The sequence below is a fragment of the Malania oleifera genome, chromosome 2, assembly GCF_029873635.1.
Source record: "Malania oleifera isolate guangnan ecotype guangnan chromosome 2, ASM2987363v1, whole genome shotgun sequence".
Classification (NCBI taxonomy): Eukaryota; Viridiplantae; Streptophyta; class Magnoliopsida; order Santalales; family Ximeniaceae; genus Malania; species Malania oleifera.
The window spans coordinates 96,505,561-96,528,428 of NC_080418.1; the positions used below are offsets into that span (position 1 = coordinate 96,505,561).

The following is a 22,868-nucleotide window of genomic DNA, read 5'->3' on the forward strand; positions in this document are numbered from 1 at the left end:
TACAGTGAAAAAACATATTACAAAAACATGCTTGTTCACATTTGTCATTATCGGTTTTCAGTTAACTTTTTTGGATTAAATAATTCATTTTCTACATATTTTTAATTAAAATTAAAATTAAATGATCATATGAGTTTAAAATATAATTAAAACAAAATATTCACAAAATTAAAAAAAAAATATTTAAAACAAATAATAAAAGCCATTTCAATTTATTTATTTATTTTTACTATTTTTCAATTATCGTGCAAAACAAGATTATTCTTGTAAAGTGAATCTTGAAATATACTAAATAAGTCAAATTATTATAATAATTTTTTATATAGTATTTTAAATTTGTGTTATTTCGTACTTTTATTATTTTAATCATATTTTTAAAATTATTATTCAATACAAGGACAAAAATAATCATTTTTTGAATCAAGTTTTTAATTTTTTTAGTTTTATAAATATTAACCAAACACGTTGTTGGTTTCTGGTTTTTAGTTTCTACTTTTGGTTTTCAATTTTTGTTTCTAGTTTTTGCTTTCATAATTTTTAACAATTATAGCAAATGGTCCCTTAATGTTTTTGAACAAGTCAATGTATATACCTAGTCAAACAAATCTCTCACTTTGCCCTATGACGTAACCTTGCAATGCTAGCAAAAATCTATTCTTAGTGCCATAAGCCAATCTAAATTTACCAGAAGGCAGCCTTGAGGATTATGAAATTTAGTGGTTGAAACTTGATGAAAAGGGGTAGTAAAGACATTCTCTTCCCTACATCTTGATACAAGCAAGAGGGAGGATTAAAAGTGTTGAATAAGACCTATCCTTGGCCTTTATCGCCCCCAACATTGTATAAGAGCCTGAAGGAGATCTATTCTCAAATCATACTCTAGGGTTTTAAAAAGACCTATTCTAAGCCCTACTCCCATCTAAAAGGATAAAAGGGGGTTTTGAGAATATCTATTCTCAAATTCTACCCCCATTTAAAAGGATGAAACAGCTTTGAGAAGACCAACTCTCAAATCCTACTCTTGCCTTAAGGGTTAAAAGGATTTTGCATATAATTCTCATTGCCTAAATGAATGGATAAGAGAATACGAGAGACAACCGATTCCCCAAATTAAAAGCCCCACAATGTAGGGCACGTTAGTCCTATGGATTAACACCAGCCCTATCACTGCATAGTTAACACAGATGAATAACATCTAGCCATCCTACTAAATAAAAGTGGGTTTAACCTAGAGAAAAACACCTACCCCTGTCATAGGGTGGGCTTATTTTTGAGAATAACATCTAACCCTATAGTTGCATAGGGGGTGAGGCCTTGCTTCTGTATAGAGGGAAATAGTAAAGCATTCAACCTTGATTACATAGTGTAACGGAGATAATTTAGGATAATTAGGCTGTTAATAATTTAGTTGAAATATTTTATATTATATTTAGATTGTATATAGCAAAAAAAAATTAGGCTGTAAATAATGCTGAAAATCTGGCAGCATTTAGGCGCTGAAAATCAGGCAATAACTATGTAAATCTCTTCTCTGTGGTGTCCATTTTGGTAGTTTTGAGTTTTGTTTTGGGGGCTGCCGGAATTTTTTTAAGTTGCGCATGCTGTCCTTGGTTGCGGGCTACTCATCTCGGTGTTTTTCTCATGGTGGCTGGGCATCTTTGTGGCTGTTGGCAGTTTCTGTGGTGGTCACCAGCTTCGACTCCTACTGGTGTGATCAACGAAGGTGCTGTGTTTCTTCCTCTGCTTTGTCGTTTTTCACACAGGTATTTCGAGTTAGGCTTCCGTATTTGATCTGGGCTTTTTATTTCTGCTGGGCTTTTGTAATCTAGTTGTGACTATGGACCTCTTTTTATCTGGACTTGGTCCTAATTTGAGTTAGGCTTGCCCTTTATTTGGTTGATTGTTTGGGCTTATTTTTTTTAGTGCCTTTCATCATGTCTATTGAAAAGACTATTGTTCGATTTACGGGAAATAATTTCCTTATGTGGGAATTCCAATTTAAAATTTTCTTGAAAGAGAACGAATTATCAAATCATATTGATAAATCTGCTCAAGTTCCCACTGATAAAAATGAATTTGTACAATGGGGGGTCAAGGATGCTAAGGTGATCTCTTGGTTGTTGGGGACAATTAAGTTCACCTTGTGACCAATCTTCGCTGTTTTACAACGGCTCAGGCTATGTGGGATTATCTCCACCGTATTTACCACCAAGATCACAATGCTCGGAAGCTCCAATTGGAGTTGCAAATTAGTAATTATAGTCAAGGTAATTTACCTATTGAACAATTTTATTCTGGTTTTATTAATCTTTGGAGCGAGTATTCTGCTATTGTTCATGCTAAGGTTCCCCCTACGGCACTCGCAGCTCTTCAATTGGTTCATGCTAAGAGTCAATGCGATCAGTTTTTTATAAAACTTCGACCTAAATTTGAGCCTGTTCGAGCCAGTTTATTAAACCGTAATTCAGTTCCTTCTTTGGATATTTGTTTGGGAGATTTATTGCGTGAAGAATAGCAGCTATCCACTCAGATGGGTATGACTTCTAAGAAGGTATTTTCTGAGGCTGTGAAGGTAGCAAATGCAGCACAAGGAAGAGGGAGGAACAAGTTGCAGTGTTTTAGTTGCAAGGAGTTTGGTCATATTGCTCGCAACTTTCCTAAGAAAGTTTGTAACTACAGCAAGAAAGGTCATATCATCAAAGACTGTCGAGTGCGCCCTCAAAATCGCCAATCCCAAGCTTTTCAGGGCTGTTCAGTCCTCTTCTTCTTCTTCTACGCTACCCACTGTAAGCTTTGATTCGTTTGTTCTCACACCAGCAATGGTCCAACAAATGATTGTATCTGCTTTTACGGCCTTAGGCCTGCAAGGTACAGCTACTAACTCAAATTCTTGGATTGTTGATTTGAGCGCTTCTAATCATATGACTGGTAATATGACAGGTCACCATGGTGTTCGTAAGTATGAAGGCACGCAAAATATTCAGATTGCTAATGCCAACATGCTTCCAATTACTGCTGTTGGTAAATTGGGCTCTTCATCTCGCAATGTTTTTGTCTCTCTTGGATTGTCTACCAATTTGATTTCTGTTGGACAATTGGTAGATAATAATTATGATGTTCATTTTTCTCGTGGTGGTTGTCTTGTGCGAGATCAGGCGTCGAGGAAGGTGATCGCGAAGGAGCATAAAGTGGGATGTTTATTTCCTTTACAATTTTCTATTCGTAATGTTGTTTCTCTTGCTTGTACGACTACTGCCAATAATAATGAAGTCTGGCATAAGAAATTGGATCATCCTAATTCTGTCGTCTTGGCTCATCTTATGAAACATGGTTTTTTGGGCAATAAATCTCCTTTCTTCTTCTCCTGTATCTTTTGATTATGCTACTTGTCGTCTTGGTAAAAGTAAAACTTTACCTTTTCCTACGCATGGTAGTCATGCTTTTAATTGCTTTGAGATTGTGCATACTAATGTTTGGGTTGTGAGTCCTGTTATTTCTTATGGTCAGTGTCGTTATTTTGTGACGTTTATTGATGATTATAGTCAATTCACTTGGATATATTTTCTCCGCTCTAAAGCTGACGTGTTTTCTGTCTTTCAAAAATTTGTTGCGTTTGTCGAGACATAGTTCAATACTTGTATCAAAACTTTAAGCTCCGACTCAGGAGGGGGGTACTGTCTCATTCTTTTCAAACTTTTCTTCAGCAAAAGGGGATCATTTCCCAGCGTTCTTGTCCTTATACCCCTCAACAAAATGGAGTCGCTGAGTGTAAGAATCGTCATCTCTTAGATGTCGTTCGTACTTTGTTGATTGATTCTTATGTACCTTCTAAGTTCTTGGTAGAAACTTTACCTACTGCTGCCTAATTGATCAATCGTTTGCCTACTGCCACTCTAAATTATGATTCTCCCTATTTTCGATTATTTGGCATATCTCCTGAGCATCAATCCTTTCATACTTTTGGGTGTGTTTTTTTCGTTCATCTACCACCTGTTAAGTGCCACAAGCTTGCTGCCCAGTCTGTCACGTGTGCCTTTATGGGATATGGCCCTACTCAGAAAGGATTTGTTTGTTATGATGCTCATGCAAACAAATTTTGGATTTTCCAGAAAGTGATTTTCTTCAAAAATCAATATTTCTTTCAGTCTCAGGTTATTTCTAATACTCCTATTACTCTTCTTCCCGCTTTTGATGATGTGTCTTCTTCTATTGAGCGATTTAAACCAGGTGTGGTGTATCATCGACGTCCTCCTCCTCTTTCAACACTCCCTCCAAACACTAATCCGTCATCTGATTTTGTGGTTCCTCGACGCTCCACTAGGTTACACATCCACCAGATAGGTATGGTTTTCCTCATACCTCGCTTACTGCCACTCTCAACAATGTTTCTAATCCTCACTCATGTACCCAAGCAGCCACCCAAGCATGTTGGCAGCAGGCCATGCAAGAAGAAATCCAAGCTCTTCAAGATAATCACACTTGGGATCTTATGACTTGTCCCTCTGGTGTCAAACCTATTGGCTGTAAATGCATGTACTCGGTCAAGTTTCAGTCTGATGGGTCACTAGACAGATATAAGAAGCTCACTACAAACAAGAAATGCTAAGGTACTGTGACACTGTCAGGAACTATAGTCCAATATACAACAAGCTAGAAAATTTTAGACAGGCTTTCTTATGGTATCAATGTACACATCGATATATTATGATACCTACTTGGCAATATGGAGCTAATTATGGCAAGACAGACCACTCTAGCCTTTAGATGAAACTGCCAAGTTATCAGCAATCCCAACATGTAAAAGTCAATTCACAAACAAAAATAGTGCTACATAATTAGATAAACCACTACATTTTTTATGAATAGGCGAGATGTTATTAAAAGGAGACAACCTAAAATTCGTAGACAAGAGAGTATACATGAGAAACAACAAAAAGGGCAAATTGCAAAGGGAATCCAAACAAGCTAATAAAAAAGGCCCATCTCCATCTTCAACTAAGAAAATACTATATTTTCCCTAACACAATGATCTTCATCTTCATTGTGACCACTCAGGCATTTTCAAGAATTTTTTCTATAACTAATGCACCTGACAACTAAAGAATATACCAGTTTGTCCTTTCAGTTAAGCTAGTGCTTTATTTCATTAAGAGCATCCTTAAAAAAAATATATATTTAAGAGTTTTAATATAAGAACTAGGATTCTAGTGTCGGATAGGGTTAAAATATTTTAGCGTTTGTAAGGCCAATAAATTGGCCACATTTCTAAAGAGATGGATTGAGTTTATAATTTAGTGTAAAGGAGACAACTTAAATAATCTTAATACATTGAGCACCCATTAGAAATGCCAAATGGGAAAGATGCAAAGGGAACCAAAAAATCAATAAGAAAAAGCACATCTTCATCTTCTATTGAGCATGTAAAATTTCCCTAACTCTATGCTCTTCAAATTCATCATAGGAACTTTGACATTTTCAAGAAGTTTTTCAATTACTGATGCACCTGACACCCAAAAGAGTTTACCTAGTAGTTCTTTTAGTGAGGTTTTTTATTCAATAGGGATGTTCCCTTTTTTTCAAAATTTTCATGAGTTTTAAGATCATTCTAATGTGTAAATATTGAGTACGGTTATGTTTTAGTGCTTGTAACACCAATAAAATAGCCACATTTCTAAAGAGATGGAAATGATGGATATATTTTAAAAGTTAGTAGTCCTGCAGACGCCTCATGCAATATTTTGGTAAAAAAGAATGTCTATTTATCTCTAGTGTCTTAAATAATGTAAATTTTGCCAATACTCTTTGTTTAACCAGTAGACACTGGTAGAAGTCATTGAAGTGTATTCAAATGAGCTTCTTTTGTACTTTGTAGATGCCTATCTCGACATATTAAACTTTTTCTTTTGCCAATCAAAGTGATAAGATTGAGTATAAGCTAAGGAACTTTGCTCTCAATCCCTCTATCCCTATTTCCATTATCTCCTTTCTGTCCTTTTTCCTTTCTTTTTTTTTTTATTTATCCCACTATGCAATGATCAAGCAGCTTGTGAGCTGCTTTGTCGCCCTACCCTCTTCTCTTCTATCGTTATCATCTCCTTGTCATCTCTCTCTCTCTCTCTCTCCTTTTTAAGTAACTAATCGGAGTTAGGTCAGTTTTAGCATTACAGCAAATATTCCCATCAGACATGGTGCCAACCAACCAATCCATTGTGGTGTCTTGCACATCATTGTTAAGTAGATTACTCAACAACAAACATTGCAACAAGATCAAGTCCATCTCAATTTGCATTAAAGATTTTTAACCCACAACAATACTTTGATATAAATCATAATTTTTTTCTATAAGTAACCGAAATTAGATTCTAGATTTTTTTTTAACTCATTCTCTGTTTGTATTTTCAGTCATTCTTTTAATTATTTTGTAGGATGTAACAAACTAGTCAATGTTGACCTAGATAGAAAATACAAAGTTCCACCAAGGACAACTGATACTATAACACGTCAATGCTTTAACAATATTAAATATTGAACTAAATAGCAATATCCAATTTTTAATGTTTTATAGGATTCCTAAGCTCACATGAAAGGGAAGAAGTACAGTTAAGAATGATTCAAAATTTACAAAATATTACCTGTAGCTCCAGTGAAGAAAGCCAGCTGCCTACACATAAAGGAGGACCATAATGTATTAGGTTCTCATCAATCTACAATGCAGTGAAAACTAGTACAATTATGTCTTAGGACTCAAACACCCACATGTAATTATGAGTATCATTGTCTTGAATGTAGGATTCTTAGAATCAAGATGATGTTGGTCACAAGAAACACATTTGAATCGAGATGCCCAACTTTTCTTTTTCAAAGAATTGAATAGTGCATGCACCATGTGTACTTTTCACTCCTAAAATGTTAATACTCTAGAAATGATTTCATAAGGCGTCATAACTTTTAGCAAACAACAAGCATGTGCCCGTCATCCTTCATTGGAAAAACCATGACAAGAAATGAAACGCACAGATGGGAATCCTGTGTCCATGCCTATACCATATGATCTTGAATAAAGACAGTTTAAATATTGGTAGCAGTTAATGAAATGCGTGAATCCTTACTCTGTAGCATAACCCAAGCGCTCTGCCAAAGGTATGATGCCCAATAAGCTAAGAATGAAGACCCATCCCTAAATTGCAAGGAATAATCCAAATAAATGAGAAACAATTGTGTATTGTAAAATTATATATACATACCTAAATACACACACAATGCTCTGTTAGGTATGAACATATAGGGAAGAGAAATGCAGCTCTGCTATCAAAAAAAAAAAAAAAATGGAGCTCACTTGGTGGCCAGCAGCGAATTTGTCAAGCAGAATTGCTAAAGGTCCAAAAGGTATGAGCAAGTTGATTTTAGTAGAGAAGACTACAATTTTTATGCTCTTAAACACATTATTCCTCGGATAGTTAGTAACATCTTCCCCAGAAGTAGCAGCGGCAGATGAAGATCTCCGAGAAGCCACATCCAGAGACACAGACTTCCTATCAACTTCCTCATCAACCAGGCTGTCGGCTTCAAACTGAAGTACGGATTTTTCCTCTATCGATCCCATCTGCAGAAACAGTGTTTTTCGTTGTAGATTTGTCATGAGAAACGTGCATAACTTGACTAGAAAAATAAAATCGCACTAAGTTCCTCCAAGGCCTCATATAATTGTTGAAAGTAATAGAGTTTTGATTGTGAGAAAAAGAAAAAAAAAAAAAAAAATGGCAGCAGGAGAGAACATAGCGGCTATAAAATGAAATGAATAGGCAACTGTGTACGGAATGCAAGGCTTTATGTACGTTTTAAGGAGCACACAAAAAGAGAAGGTCAAAGGAACCAAAAAAAAAACTCACGTCGAGATGGGAGTGGACTCTAGCCATTTGAATATTGCTGTGATCCATAAGATGCTGCTTGTAGGCATTAAATGCAACAAGAAGCATTCCATCTCCAGGCGGGGCGCATCACTCTCGCAGGAATATTTGAGCAGTATTCACAGGAAAACAAGGTCCTACAAAATTACATTCCAGCGGTTACTATTTTTTTTGGCAGAAGGGAAAATGCAAAGGATTTGCAGTTAACTCATCGATAGTTATTCAGAATGCCAAGAAAGAAAGCGAGAGAAACATACATGATTTTTCAGAAAACAAATTGCAGGTTGAAGAGAAAAAAGAAGAAGAACAAGTGTAATTGGAGGAATTATAATAGAAAACAACGCACCTAGGTCAGACAAAATGACGCTAATAATTCTCCAGGAGAAGTTTCGCGGAAGTTGTGGGGGATTGACTTCCCATGGGGGGGCGGGATTCAAACCAGAAAATTCAAATGGATTAATATTCAGAAGAAGAAGAAGAAGAAGAAGAAGAAGAAGAAGAATAAGGAGGCGGAAAATGGAGAAAGGGAAGGGGGTGGGGTCGCAGTGACGTTTGTTTGCAATCGTGCGTTGGTTGGTTTTTTCGATAACCAAAGTATTACGCATCCCTGGTAATTCGGAGCGAAGGGGCGGTTGGGGAAACGCAAGGGGCGGGCTGGGTCGGAAGCAGTTGACGCTGCACTGCTAATAATAACGGATCATAGTCATAAATAGGGACTGAATTTGGAAGCAGAGTGTTCCCACGCCAAACGATCCCCCAACCTTCTCGCCTATATTTCCTACTCCTCCCAACCCCCTCATTAAATATTTGTTTGTCTTCCCCACAGAGAGAGAGGGAGAGGGAGAGAGAGAGAGAAATCTCATCCGGCATCCTTTATATATATATATATATTACAGAATGTCGCGGGAGACTCAAAATTGTCTGATCTCATTTCTGATTCAATACCTGAGAGTATAAATTATTCAATAAAAATTAATTAATTACGCCGCTATTGCGACATCAGCGACTGCAAGATGGCCCGGGGGGCAGGCGGGGGGGAAGCCTTACCACGATGCCAAGGAGTGGATCATATCTAATGAGCGCAAAAGATACGTTACTCACACACGAAGAGGTATATTTAGAAAAATATTTTTTTTTTTATTAAACCAAAAACCCTAATATAACATAAAAGTGGTGGTATGTCTAGAAACTTAAATAAATTTTTTGTAAAACAGAAAACCTTACACTCTCTAATTTAATATTTTATGTTTGTCGATCCAATTGGTTAGACTAACTCGTGACATTATGAGCTAGTTTTTATATTTGTGTGGTCTTACTATTAATGTTCGTCCAGTCCTACATCATTTCTGTGAGCAGTTTCAAAACCAGTATAAGATCATCTTAACTCTCTCTCTCCTTAACACCTAGGTTTTAATAATGAGCTCTCTAAAAACTAACTTATTCTATGAAAACTAATAACCCACAGTGTAACGGTCTTAGCCTAACTCCAATAAGGTATTGTCTACTTTGTCCCACTAGTCTCACGGGTTTATCCTATTAAAGGCGTCTCACAAAGTTCGAGCTCAAACCATCCTTGTAATGTAACGACCTGCCTATTTTTGTTATATAATTTTTTTTTTTTTCACATATCAGCATTCTTTACAACCTTGATAACCTGCTAGAACTAATCATGATCAACCCGAACCCGTGGGAACCGAGGATATACCTGTCATACAACTCTGATACCTAAGCAGGGGAAAACATAAATTACATACATGTCATCTAACCAATCATCATACTAGAGTTTTACTAAATCTGTCATAAATGTACAAACATCCCAAAAAGACCAAAAAGGCATCCTAAGATCACAACCCAAAAACAATCTGACCCTAGCTCATCTACTTACGCTTCAAACAAGGTAGCTCAGTCAATCTCTACTATTGCGGAGCTTGGTCCGCCCGCCTATCTTGATTTCTAGAAATGTTTGTAATATTGGAGTAAAACACCTCTCAGTAAAGGAGATAAACTAATATCAGTGTGTGACAACATGAGTAATAACGTGCTTAAACATGAAATGTACATAATATAGATCAGGTAAAATTGTTTGTATAATTTCTGAATAGAAACATTATTAGCCATAACATAACATATCATATTATATTTCTGTAACAAGTAAAATATCTTCTACAACTATATAATACTTGAAATAATACTCAGGATGGGTAGCTAGCTAATGTCATGTCTTACCCCCCACATGACAGGGTTGTGCGGCCCATAGGCGAAACTTAGTAATAGTTGGCCGACCACACTAAGTCAAATATAAGTCTGTAAGTACAATGAGCTTGTCCCACCTATGGCAGAACATAACTCTGTAAGTACGATAAGCTTGTCCCACCTGTGTCGGACCAGGGAACGACTACACTAGCATGAAGCCACATCGACTACCATCTCCCACACTCTATTTGAGATGTGCGATAGCACTAACTTAAACATAATCTTGAACATATAACTATGATACCGTACTTCGTGAAACTAAACTAAGTTAGCCTCGTTGTGAAAACATATAATACATTTCATGTTATTGAAACATAGCAGTTTCATATTTCAAAGTAAAATCTGACATGATAATATTTTCTTGAAACTTGACATAACATGCATAATTACGGCATTTGCGCCGTCATATTATAACATAAAAATCACGGCATTTGTGTCAATATATTATAACATATAAATCACGGCATTTGCATCGGTATATCATAACATATTTAAACATGAAATTTTTGCTCTATTTAACATAATATTCTTAAAACCATAGTTCATGTACTGTTTTTATAGTTTTCCTGAAAACTATTATAACATGCTTATCTTGGAAAAATCATAATATTTTAATATAACATAGTTTTCATAGAAATTATGCTCATGCCACACAAATGTGAGTAACCTTTTAAACTCATAATTTGTTTTGAAATCATATTTTCTTACAAAATGTATTAAAACTATTTCTCTGTGCAACAGTAGTATTCCCAAACATAGTTCTATAACATACATATTTTTCTGAAAATAAATGTTGTATAATAATAAATAATACCATGAAAAATGCTGACTTAATTTATCCCCTTACCTAACTTACTAAGAAGCCCACAAAATTAACCAAACTTGCTACCATGTGTGTTCCTAGTTCAACACCCTGAAATTCACATTTTCCCCACAAAACTCCAGTATTATCTCACCTAATACATTTTCCTCAATCCAAAAATACCAAATATCTTATAAAACTTAAAATAACTAACTTACCTAAATTTCGGGATGGTGCCCAAGTTGGCCTAGCTAACAATCTACTCTAGTAGACTTGTAAAGAATCTTCCCAGGAGTAGCGTGGCAACTTCCGATCATCGAACCGGCGAAGAACAAAGCTAAAAATCTAGAGAGAAGGAGGGGAAAATGAATTTCTAGAAAGAAAAAGAGCTGGCATGCAAACCTTCCACTACAAATAATCAGGGTGTTAGTGACGGTTTTAAAATAGTTGTTTTATGTACCGTTACTACTAACTTTTAGTGACAAATTAAATATTTCGTCACTAATAATGGAATATTAGTGACAGATCATAATCGTCACTAAAACCCTAATACTATCATTATAAATTCTAGAACAGCTCAACTAAAATTCGTCACTAATACCCTGGCATTAGTGAAGGATTCAAATTCGTCACTAATAGCTATTCAAATTCATCACTAATAGTAGCTATTACTGACGAATTTGAATCCTTCACTAATAATTAAAAAAATTAAAAAATATTTAATACTGATTTTTTTTAATCATCAATTTTTATATAAAAATTTGTAATTACATTTTCGATTACATAAACTGAAACCATAATTACTACAAAATTCGTAAATTATTCAAAATTTCAAATTTAAATACAAATTCAATTAAAATAAAGAAATAACATATGTTCAGATAACAAAAATTATTTCAAAATATTCAAAATTCAAATACAAATAGTAGTACAAATTCAAATTAAAATACAAAAACTCCATTTGTTCAAATAACAATAAAATTACAAAGAAATAGTTAAAAGTTGCATCTGACGACTGTAGTGCATGCATGCATGACATCGTACTGATGTTATGACAGTCGTGAATCATACAAATTAAGAGTTAATAAAAAAAATTTAGTATACAAATGGAGGAGAGCTGGTGCTTTAAGACCCAAAACAGGAAACCAACATGACAATAAAAACAGTGAGCAACCAACAAATCAATAGAAAAACTGAAGAAAACACCAATAATAGAAAATGTCAAAGCAGCTGAATCAGCAACCGAGAATTTGATAATGTTCATTAACCATACGTGTAATTGCTGTCTTAAGATTGAGACACTTTTAGTTATGGAGGTTGTTTTATCTTTCTTTTTTTTTTTTTTTCTTTTTTTTTTTGTGATAGTGTTTAAAGTATTTGCTAATCAGGTAAAGTCTTTGCTAATCAGGTTTAGTCATGAAAATTATTTTATAATTTTTTTCTATGATGGTGTTTAAGACCTTTCAAATAGTTGATTACTTTTTTAGGACATGAGGTTAGTCTGTCCTTCTACCCTAATCTCCAATTAAATAAATTTATGTCTAATGTTTGAGTCCTCTGTTGCCCTTTTGATAAGCTTAGGTGTTTATGAGCAGGTTTTAATTACTTCTTTAAAAATTTAATTAATTAATTATTTAATTTGTATTCTTCTTAACCAGTTTGTCATCCTAAAAATAAAGATTTTCAATTTAAACCATCCATGTAATTTAAATATGTACTGAAAATAAAGAGTAGGAAAAGAAAGAGTGAGACAAGAGACTTTTACGAGGTTCGACTTATACCTAACCTACGTCCTCGCCTTTGGCAACTCACCAAAGGATTCACTAAACCTGTTCCTTTAATGGGCGGAACAATACCTTTACAACACTCCTTGGTTAAGGCTAGAGCCTGCCTTCTTCAAACGATATCCCCTTGTCCGGTCACTCCTTAACTAGTTTAGAGCCCGCCTCTCTAAGCAATATCCCCTTACTTAGCCAACGATCCAAAAAATATTTGAAATCATCAATCTACAAGAAATAAATCAAATATTTGTGTACAACGAATTGTTCACACAGAGCTGATTAGTACAATAATTCAGAACTATAATATACTTCAAAGTAAATAACAATATGGAATTTAACTTGAAGCTCGATGAAGTATATCACCGATTAATTCTTTCAATCATTGAAAGATTTAGAATTTGTTGCACAATTCTGGTGAAAGAAGATCAGCAAAACCTCAGTTGAATTCGTGCAAGTTGAGAGCAAGAGAGAGCCTTGAGAATTTGAGAGCAATTAAGAGAGATTTTGAATTTTTGCCGAATTGAATTCTTTGGGCCATTGATTCAATGATATTTGAGGCCTATTTATAGACTTTAAAAGGTATGTAACTTGATCCCCAAGTGACTTGGAGTATTCCCCAAGTTTTCACAAATTTTGAGCCCAAGCAACCTCATTTAAAAATTTGACCGTTATGAAAAAAATTCAAAACAACTGCGTGACAGATGACTGTCCATTTTTGGCAGCCGTCTGTCTAGTTAAACCAAAGGAATAGTAAGGTGGCAGTCAGCTGTCCAAACATGAACAGATGCCTCAAAGTGCACTGGCAGTCGGCTATCCAGTTCTTGACAGTCGTCTGTCAGGTTGTCAACTTCGAGCACCCTTCAGTAGTTTGATTATTACTTTTTCTGTGTAACTAAAAATTTGACATTCTTTGTGTCAAATGAAAGCTAAGAGAAAATCTCAAAACTTTGATGTTGAACACATTTTAAAATAAATATGTTTTAATGGAGAAAAATGTACATCAACGTAGATGTAGAAAAATTGACAGCATTTGAGAAATCCTCTTTTTGGTGCTTTTCATTCCAAAAATGATTCTAACCTTTTTGAAATAATTTTTGACCCTATAAAAATATTTTTCAAGTATGTAAAAAAGTATCTAGGTCCAATAAATTAACCTAAAAGTTTCATGCATCCATATTGAAATTCTTTGAAATACTTACATGACATTTCCTATATACTCTTTCAAATGTTCAATTCTTGAATCCTTGAGGTCTTTATGTTTGTTTCATCTTTCTTCGAGCTTTCCATGTTGATCACTTGGGCTTTCATTATTGAAGCTTTTTCTTTTATATCAATGCTCTTATATCTTCAAGTTTTAATCCATGCCTCAAGCTTGATATAATCATCCTTTTTTGAAGTACAAGCTTTCATGAATTCTTTAATCTTGCATTCATCATTGAGTCCTAAAAATACATCACTTAAATAAAGCATGTTAAGTTCTACTTGTTTGTTAGCATCAAAACAAGATGTTAAGTCTTGTAAGTCAACAAGATTTCTCCCTTTGGAGACCTTGACCTGATTGTGCTAGTCGGGACTTGTCATAACTATGTACCTTTCGAGAGTATGACTCATTGGAAGAGGTATCAAACTATTTTCCTATGGGCCCTTTAGTCATTTGCTCAAAGTCATGAGCTAAATTATAGGCTTGTTCAAGGGACTCAATGTGATAGAAAAACAATTCTCTCCTTAGTGGCTTTAATCCTCTATGAAATCGGGAGATCTATTGACTAGCAAACTCATAGACACCATATCTTATAGACAACTCATCAAATTGACTCATGTATTCTGAAACAGTTATACTACCCTGGCGTAAGCTGCAAAGCTTATCCATAAGGCATTTGTTTATAGCTAAGGGGTACGTACTTCTCCCTTAACCTATCCTTCATTAGATCCTAATGCTCAATGGGTCTATGATCTAACCTTGCTTCTTGCCTCTCAACATTCATCCAATGGAGCTGTTTTTTTTTTTTTGGAAACCCGAGAGCTGCTAAAGGATTTTTAGTCTCAAACACCTATTGGTATTTGGGGCATAAATTTTTCTCTAGAACTCCAAATAAGGTGATATTGGTGTTACAAGAAAGCTAAGAAAATGTCCCAAAATTTTTGTATTTAACATTTTTGAAGAAGGGAAGGTTTTGATAGTGAAAACTGCACATCAAGTCGGTAGACGGAAAATGAAGATGTTGGGACTCAAAGGGTTTGCCTAATTCGAACTAGGCTCTGATACCAAGATGATGTAGGACGAGAATGGTCGACCTATATCCTATGATTCAACCCTAACACAAGCACATATACTTAAATACTTTAATTTAAGAATTTAATTATCCAAACATAAACACAATAAATCATGTTTTATTTCACACGTTCAAGGATTTTGAAAAGGTGTATAACTTGTCCAGCAATTAAGTCTCAATTGGTTCTTTCAAAAGGGAATCAAATTATATGCTGAAAATTTGTTATTTCAAAGATTCAAGAATAATATTTCTATGTTAGCAAACTAATATTCATACAATTGATTTTAACTAGCAAGTACCAATATTGTAATCTATGGATCAAATGGGTTATTCAAAGATGTGATTTTAATCTACTAGCAAGGGTTCACAAAATATAGCAAAGGATTCAAACACAAGTACTGAAGTTACCATGGGATTGATTTGGATGACTTGACGTTGTTCCACACATAGTTAGGTCACACCGTAGGTCCTTCTTACAAGCTTTGAATCACAAGATGAACGTAGCAATAAAGTGTAGATGATGATCGTCGTGTGGGTGTATGAAGGTGCTGGCTGTGTGGTGTTGGTGGAGGCCGTGAGAGTATTAGATGGAGGAGGGGCTGATGGAGTCGTTGGATAGTTTAGTGGTCTCTCACCACTTGATCTCCGGAGAGAACGCCATAGCCTCACACTACTCACTCACAAGGAGAAGGACAAGCTTTACAAGCTCAAGTAAAGAAATGTTTCTTCTATATTCAACTTCAACTTCATATGTTGTTCTTACAATAAAAAGGCTATTTATAGGCATAGTCTGGGAGACAAAACATTAAACACTCAACAACTCTCGACAACTTTCAACAATAACTCTCAACAACTTTCAACAACAACTCTCAATAACTTTCAACAACTATTAACCTAAGACAATTAATACTTTATAAAAAACAAGGAACTCCAACTCATAAGCACACAAGTCAAACTTCGTTGTCTTGCATTATTACAATTCAAATTTGAAATTTAAACATATTCCTAAAGGAAGATCGAAATCGTGTGGGGCCCATTGGAGCCATGTGGGGCCCACACGGGGATTTGAGTTGGACTTTGTTCAATATTTCACTTGGGTCTTAAAGCATGGTCTTCAAGCACCTAATAATCTTAAAATAGCATATCCATGAAAAATATAAATTAACACAATAACAAAGTCTTCACATAAAAAAAAGTTATCGATCAAAGAAGTAGAAGATCTTCAATTGATCCCATGTGTTCCTGCAAAGCAGATATAAATAATAGTGGACATCTGGAGGTTGTCCACATGTCATCATATCAGCAAAGGAGTGGACATTGGGAGGTCATCTATGTGTCATCATATCAGTAAAAGGGATAGATAAGGCATGTTGATCCCCATCAGTTATGGTGGGAACGATTGCAGTTGGAGGCAATTATTTTGGAATTGACTGAAGCAATTTTGCGTGATTTACATTTGTTGCTTTAATGGATGACCCAATGCCCTTGGGCATTAGGATAAGTTTACTAGAGGGCACTAATTATTGATCTTATAGGTCATCTCTTGTTTTGATAATGACAAATATCTTTGTATCTTACCTTTGCCCTAAGTTTGTGTACAGGTTCATTCTTACTTCATATGGTGGCATATGGAGATACAAGGGAGATGAAGACCAAATTGTTTTTATTTGTATTTAATATTTTAATCATTTTGGGTCTATAATAATTATCAGTCTGTAATAATTAATGCATTGTATGCATGGTAGGACTATAAGCTCAATGACCTTAGATCGACCTTAGGTCCTTTCACATCACTTGGAAAAATCCCCTTTAACTTACAAATCATATCTATGCAAATAGGGGTAAAATTTAAGCAAAAATAGGACTTATCTTGAAGTTTGAAAGGGCTTTGGTTGATTGAACTCAGTGCGTTAAAAAAACCTCGGTCGACCAAATTGACCAGAAGTCAACTTGTTGACTTCGCTCAGTCGACTGATCAGTTTTTGAACGTATCTTCCATTTTCGATTGAATTAACACAAGTCTAATACCCAACTATTAAGCAAACCGAATAGTTTAGTAGTCGACCAAACCTCGAACGTTTTCAAAATTTCCTTGAATACGGTCGACCATATTCGTAATTCAAAATCTTCACGGTCGACCAAACTTGGCAATTGGGTTGACCGAACCATGAATACGGTCGACCAAAACTCTCGGGTTGCCATATTTTTTAATCACGGTAACTGAGATTAATTAAGGGTAAATTAGATTAAAAATTCATTAAACAATTTTAATAATACCCTTTATGTCCCAACAACAATATTTTTGTTAGAGGCTATATGTATGTCTCCATTTGGAAAGATTAGCAACAAGATTAGAGCTTTTATTGAAAAAATTTTCTCTGAAATTTCTAGAGCTTTTCTTTCACATACAAGCCTACATACTTCACCTTTTGTTGGAATTGGTGTGATCTCAAGAGGGGAGTGAATTGGGTTTTAAAAAATTTTTTTGACTAAATTAAATATTTACACCGATTCACCACATATCATGTCCCATTCAATGTACATGCGTGTATGTAAAATAATTTTAACAGTGAAAGTAAACATACACGTGCGTAGTATATCTTATTTAAATCAAATACATGTATGCAAATAATTATAACATTAAACAAACATTCATACACATGCTGAAATTTAAGTGCGGGAATTTAAATAAGATAGAGAGAGAATGACACAAAGATTTGTTAACGAGGTTTGGCCAATACTACCTACGTTCCTGCCTTGGGCATACCCCCCAAGGATTCTGCTAACCCTACTCACTTAAATGGGCAGAGTAGAAGCCTTTTACATCCTCTCCTTACGAGGTGAGAAAAAACCCAAGTTCAATTTTTGGGTTGAACCAAACCGGTCTCACTTACGGGGCTGAGACTCCCTAGTTCAATTTCGGGCTAAATCGAACCGGTCTCACTTATGGGGCTGAGACTCCCCAATTTAATTCCGAGATGAACCCAACCGATACATGAAAAATATTTTTGTACATGAAAATGCTTTTGAAAAATACAAGCAGAAATGTATACATTTAACCTCTAAATACATGCACTTCAATATGATATGAAATATGCTCAGTAGAGTAAGAGTGCTTAAATATATTTAAAACCTAATAAGAAGTTTTCTCCAAAAATATATTTCAATAATAATATAGGAGAACCTAGGGTTTTGCTCTTTCAATAATTTTTGCACAAATAATATATGTGAATATATATAAATGAGAAATATGTTCTCCAACAAAGATTTTGGCAAATTAAAGTGTTTGAAGAATCTAGATTTTAAGTCCAAGAAAATGTTTGTGCAATAAATAATTTCTCCTAAAAAATATTTATCATGAAAATAATCGAGAGAAACCCAAGCTATATTCTCAAAAATTGAATTTCAAAAATAAATAGTATGTGAGAGTATAACATGTGAATATAAAAATAATTGCCCAAAACAAATATACTCTCACAAAATGACTTTGACATGAATGGATGGAAAGAGAGCTAGAGAGTTTAGTTTGAAAATTTTTGTCTCAAAGAAGAAATTTTTACAATAAGAATGGTTTGGAGGAACTTTGATTAACAAAAGATTAGAGAGAAATTTAAAGTTAATCAAAGTTACTAATTTGAGTTATGGAGGGGGTATATATAGATTTTTTTAAAAATCCGACCGTTAGGAACATATTAGTCATTTTACAAAAGGTTTAAGGGAGGTTAATAAAATTTAACAATGTTTTTAACATCGGTAAAATTCGCCAACCGGAGAGCACCGGTCGACCAAACTTAAGGTTCGGTTGACCAAGTGGCTGGGTTCGGTCGATCGAGAGTATTTTGAATTAGAAAGATGGTGGACCGTACTTGAGGGGTTTAAGGCCGATTTTCCAAATCCACGCAGTTAGGTTGACCAGGTCATTTTGAATTATGAAGTTCTGTTGATCGGGTGATTGACATTCCCACATGGGGGTTTGGTTGACTAGGGCATTGCAAATATATTTCTGGTCGGTTGACCGAGCGGTCAACTTGATGACCCAGTGATGTTCGGTTGACCAGGGCTTGCCTATATTTATTTGGTCGGTCGACCGAGCGATCAACTTGTTGACCCGGTGGGGGTTCGGTCGACCGAAGATATCAGAATAACTAAGTTCAGTCGATCGAACATGCCAATTTAAGCATTTTCGGTCCTTTTCTCTTTATAATGTTGTCCCTAATTATATGATTTTTTTTTTTCAAAACTATGGGGGGACATTTTTATGCAATATTCAGGGTCCTAAGGTCAATCTAAGGCCTTTGAGAAATAACCCTAAAAATTCGGCGTTGATCGACCACCTATGGTCATTTGGTTCCCTATGGTCAATCTAAGGCCTATCTGAGCATACAAGACATATTATGCAGATACATGCATTATTACAGATCAAGATATAAAAATTAAATGCATATATAAAATAAAATGAACGTCTTCGTCTTTTGCTCTTCAGTCTTCATGGAATACGCCAGAAATTATGATCTTTATGTTCCCCCAGGCTGCCATGTCCTTTACCTCATGTGTGTGCTGAATCATGAACCTATTCAAAAACACTAAATGCACACATGAGATTCTTATACTTTGTCAGCATCAAAATAGGGATCAGACTCAAAAAGTCAACACCTTTGCTCATTCCTTTGCAAAAACATTTTTAGTGAGAGTATTGTGACATTACCTACACTACCACTACAAGCTTATACTCTCATATTTGTGATTGATTTTTGATTTTAGTAAGAGTTAAGCCCAAACGTTGAACCCATTGATTTAATCCATAAATGTATTTTATGGGGAAACTTTTATAAGCTTGTGAGTCTTTGCACTTTTATCGCAAGACTCTTAAACTTGTCTTGTGTGTTGAAGAAAATATTTTTGACAAGCTTGTTTTGCAAATATCTCTTGTGCTTGAACTTTAGAAATTAATTTTTGAGATATTTGATTATACTCTTGAAATCTTTGAAACATTATTTGTGGTTATATATATATATATATATATATATATATTGTTTCAAAGAAACTTTGCTAACACACTCTCACACTTTGATTTAATTATTTGCATCATCTTGAGAGTAGTTATATTGTCTTCACTGAGCTTATAATATCCTATCATTTTGAAATGCATTGGTTATACTGGTAAAATTTTGCTTATTGGAGAAGCATGTATATTATACACAAAATTTGTATTGATTTGCTGTGTTCCAAGTGTGGCCTAAAGGGGTAAAAATCTAGTCCATAAGGATTGTATGTAAAGGTTGAGGTCAGCCCGGACAATTTGACCTGGTATTGTATACGGTGCCGCTCCACCCGTTAAGTGAGTTTTAGTGGAATCCTCAGGCTTGCGAGCTAGAGGCGGGGATGTAGGTAGTATTGGATGAATCTCGATAACATATCTTGTGTACACTGATTTATAATTTCGTATATTAAATTTATTTATGCATTTGGTATTTGCTTAGAAAGACCCTAGGTTGTGTATTACTGCCGTTGGCTTAGTTAAACTTAGGAAGAATAATTTTTAAATATCCAATTCACCCCCCTCTTGGGATTACACCAAAGTCAATATTTGGTATTAGAGCCTCGTCATATAGACCTAAACATTATTTTGTAAAAGATCATAATGACTCGAGTTAGTGTATCCCCATCTTGTGAGGGAAGGTTATCTACAAACCCTCCAGTGTTTTACGGTGAAAATTTCACCAAATGGAAATTTAGAATGACTATATTTATTAAAGCATTAAATTGGAGGATTTTGAAAATTATTGCTCATGGGAATGTTGTGCCTATGAAATATGTTGATTATATTGAAATTCCCAGGCTAGAAAATGAGTTGAATGAGAATGACATGAATTTAATGCAAATAAATTTTGATGTCATGAACACTTTATTGCATGCTTTAGATTCTAACATTCTTCATGAAGTTATGACATGTCAAAGTGCGAAAGAAATATGTGAGAAACTCGAAAAGAGGTATGTAGAAACTAAACCAGAAAAGGCCATCACTCCCAGTGATTCAAGCTCAAAGGATCATGGTGGATAAAATCAGTGCTTTATAACTTTAACCGACGAAGAGGTAAATTCGTCTCCTTCCATTTTATTAAATGATTCATGCAATGATTCTGTTAAATCTGATGATACTTTTAGTAGTGAACATTGTAGTGAATCTGATGATGATAGCATGCCAACTTATGAGGAACTTAAAAGGGAATATATTAGAACTCATAAGTCTCTTGTTAAAATTAACAAACGATATATGTTGTTGAAAGATAAGAATGAGGCTTTATTAAAAGATCCTAAATCTAAAATTCTTATTGTAATTGAAAAGGTTTTGAAAATCATAAGATTAGATAACAAGAATGCAATGTTGAATAAAGAGTTTAAAGAGTTAAGATCCAAAGTTTCTATTGAAAATGAAAAGGATCTTCCAATCTCTAAACTTGAGTGTAATGCAAATACCATGACCAAAGAATTTGTAAAATTGCAAAGTGTTTGCAAAGGCTTAAAAGATTTGAAAGTTCAAGGCCTAGAAAGAAAATTAGAAGACCAAACTAAGATCATCCACAAATTTACTAAGGGCCAAGAAAACTTTGAAAAATTATTAGGCTCCCAAAAGATGACCTAAGACAAAGAAGGTATAGGTTTTAACGACATTGAGAACAGGAAAAGAAAGAACCTGTACATGAGATACTTTGTAAGAGAATCTAAACATTATGCTAGTACCTCCTCTGGTCCATACACTCACACCACATGTGTCTTGTTTTAAAAGAAGGGGCACATAAAATTTGATTGCCCATTTAAAAGAAAAGGTGTGAAACCCAAACGAGTATGAAAAGTTAAAAAATCACCGACCCCTAACCCATCAAGAATCAAAGACAGAAAAATGGTATGCGTTGTTAAGAAAGCAAACCCCTTGAAATTCAAGAAGAATTTACCCAAATAGGAATTACATGATCACACAATTCTTCCTTAGCATTTAGGGTTAGCTATAGGGGGTAGAGATGACTATAGGCTTGGGAAGTGGTTTGGGCTTCAAATGTCAAATCTTAGTATATGCACTCACTACTATTATTATACTAAAAACCATAGGGAAGCTAGCCAATACGAAAATTTAGGTGTTTAATCTAATCTTAATTTAATTCATATATATCACAATGATGGGGTAAAACTTAAAAATATATTAGCTATAACTAGCTAAAGTAAGCTCCACTTCCAAATGGACAAAGCATATTTGTCAGGTAATTAATTCTAAATGTTTAACTCACGCTTAAATATAAATATTTTGAGTTAAGCACAGTTTTTCCATTGCACAAAATTAAGCTTTAGGGAATTCATCATTTTCTATTTATCATATCCCTAAACTCATTTTTCTTCTCCTAAAAGCCTGCTAAAAATTTTAGCCATCTCTTTAGGCTTAAGCATTGGCTATCATAAATTCCTATTCTTCCGGTGCTTATCTAAAGACATTTTTCTTGTAATCAATATTAGAGGCGTCCACTAAGGGATTCAAGTTTCATAGTTAAATCAAATTTTCCTTTTGAGTCTAAAATTTGAATCCTCTAATCTTGGTTCACTCATTTCCTCCATAGGATCTCTTTACCACAACACGATCATATATGATAAAATTTCATTCAGTCACTCGCCTGTATCTTGCTCCAAATAATGATCTTATCATAAGGATACTTTCTGATAGTGGCAAACTTGTAATGACCAAAGAGTATCATTCATTAGATATTCATATACTCTTTTGAGTTCAAGGAAATTTAATTGTATAAAAGTATTATACAATCTCATCTTGTGAGCTCCTGTCTTTTAAATCAAATCATTTAGAGCT

The 22,868-nt window shown here is 34.6% G+C and overlaps 1 protein-coding gene across 3 annotated transcripts in view; it reads right to left on the bottom strand.

Moving 5' to 3' along the window:
• The window catches only part of LOC131148824 (vacuolar cation/proton exchanger 5-like), a 34,503-nt gene extending 25,741 nt beyond the window's left edge, over positions 1-8,762 (bottom strand). The window contains exons 1-5 of one of the 3 annotated variants that reach the window (XM_058098756.1): positions 8,254-8,762; positions 7,890-8,044; positions 7,337-7,603; positions 7,110-7,177; positions 6,633-6,661 (exon numbers count right to left, since the gene is read on the bottom strand). In XM_058098756.1, the coding sequence (XP_057954739.1) occupies positions 6,633-6,661; positions 7,110-7,177; positions 7,337-7,603; positions 7,890-7,976 (451 nt within the window). In that variant the 5' untranslated portion in view covers positions 7,977-8,044; positions 8,254-8,762. Of the gene's footprint in view, positions 1-6,632; positions 6,662-7,109; positions 7,178-7,336; positions 7,604-7,889; positions 8,045-8,164; positions 8,215-8,253 lie in introns of those variants that run through there. The other 2 variants (XM_058098755.1, XM_058098757.1) reach the window with 2 other exon arrangements.
• Between the last annotated feature and the right edge of the window lie 14,106 nt (positions 8,763-22,868).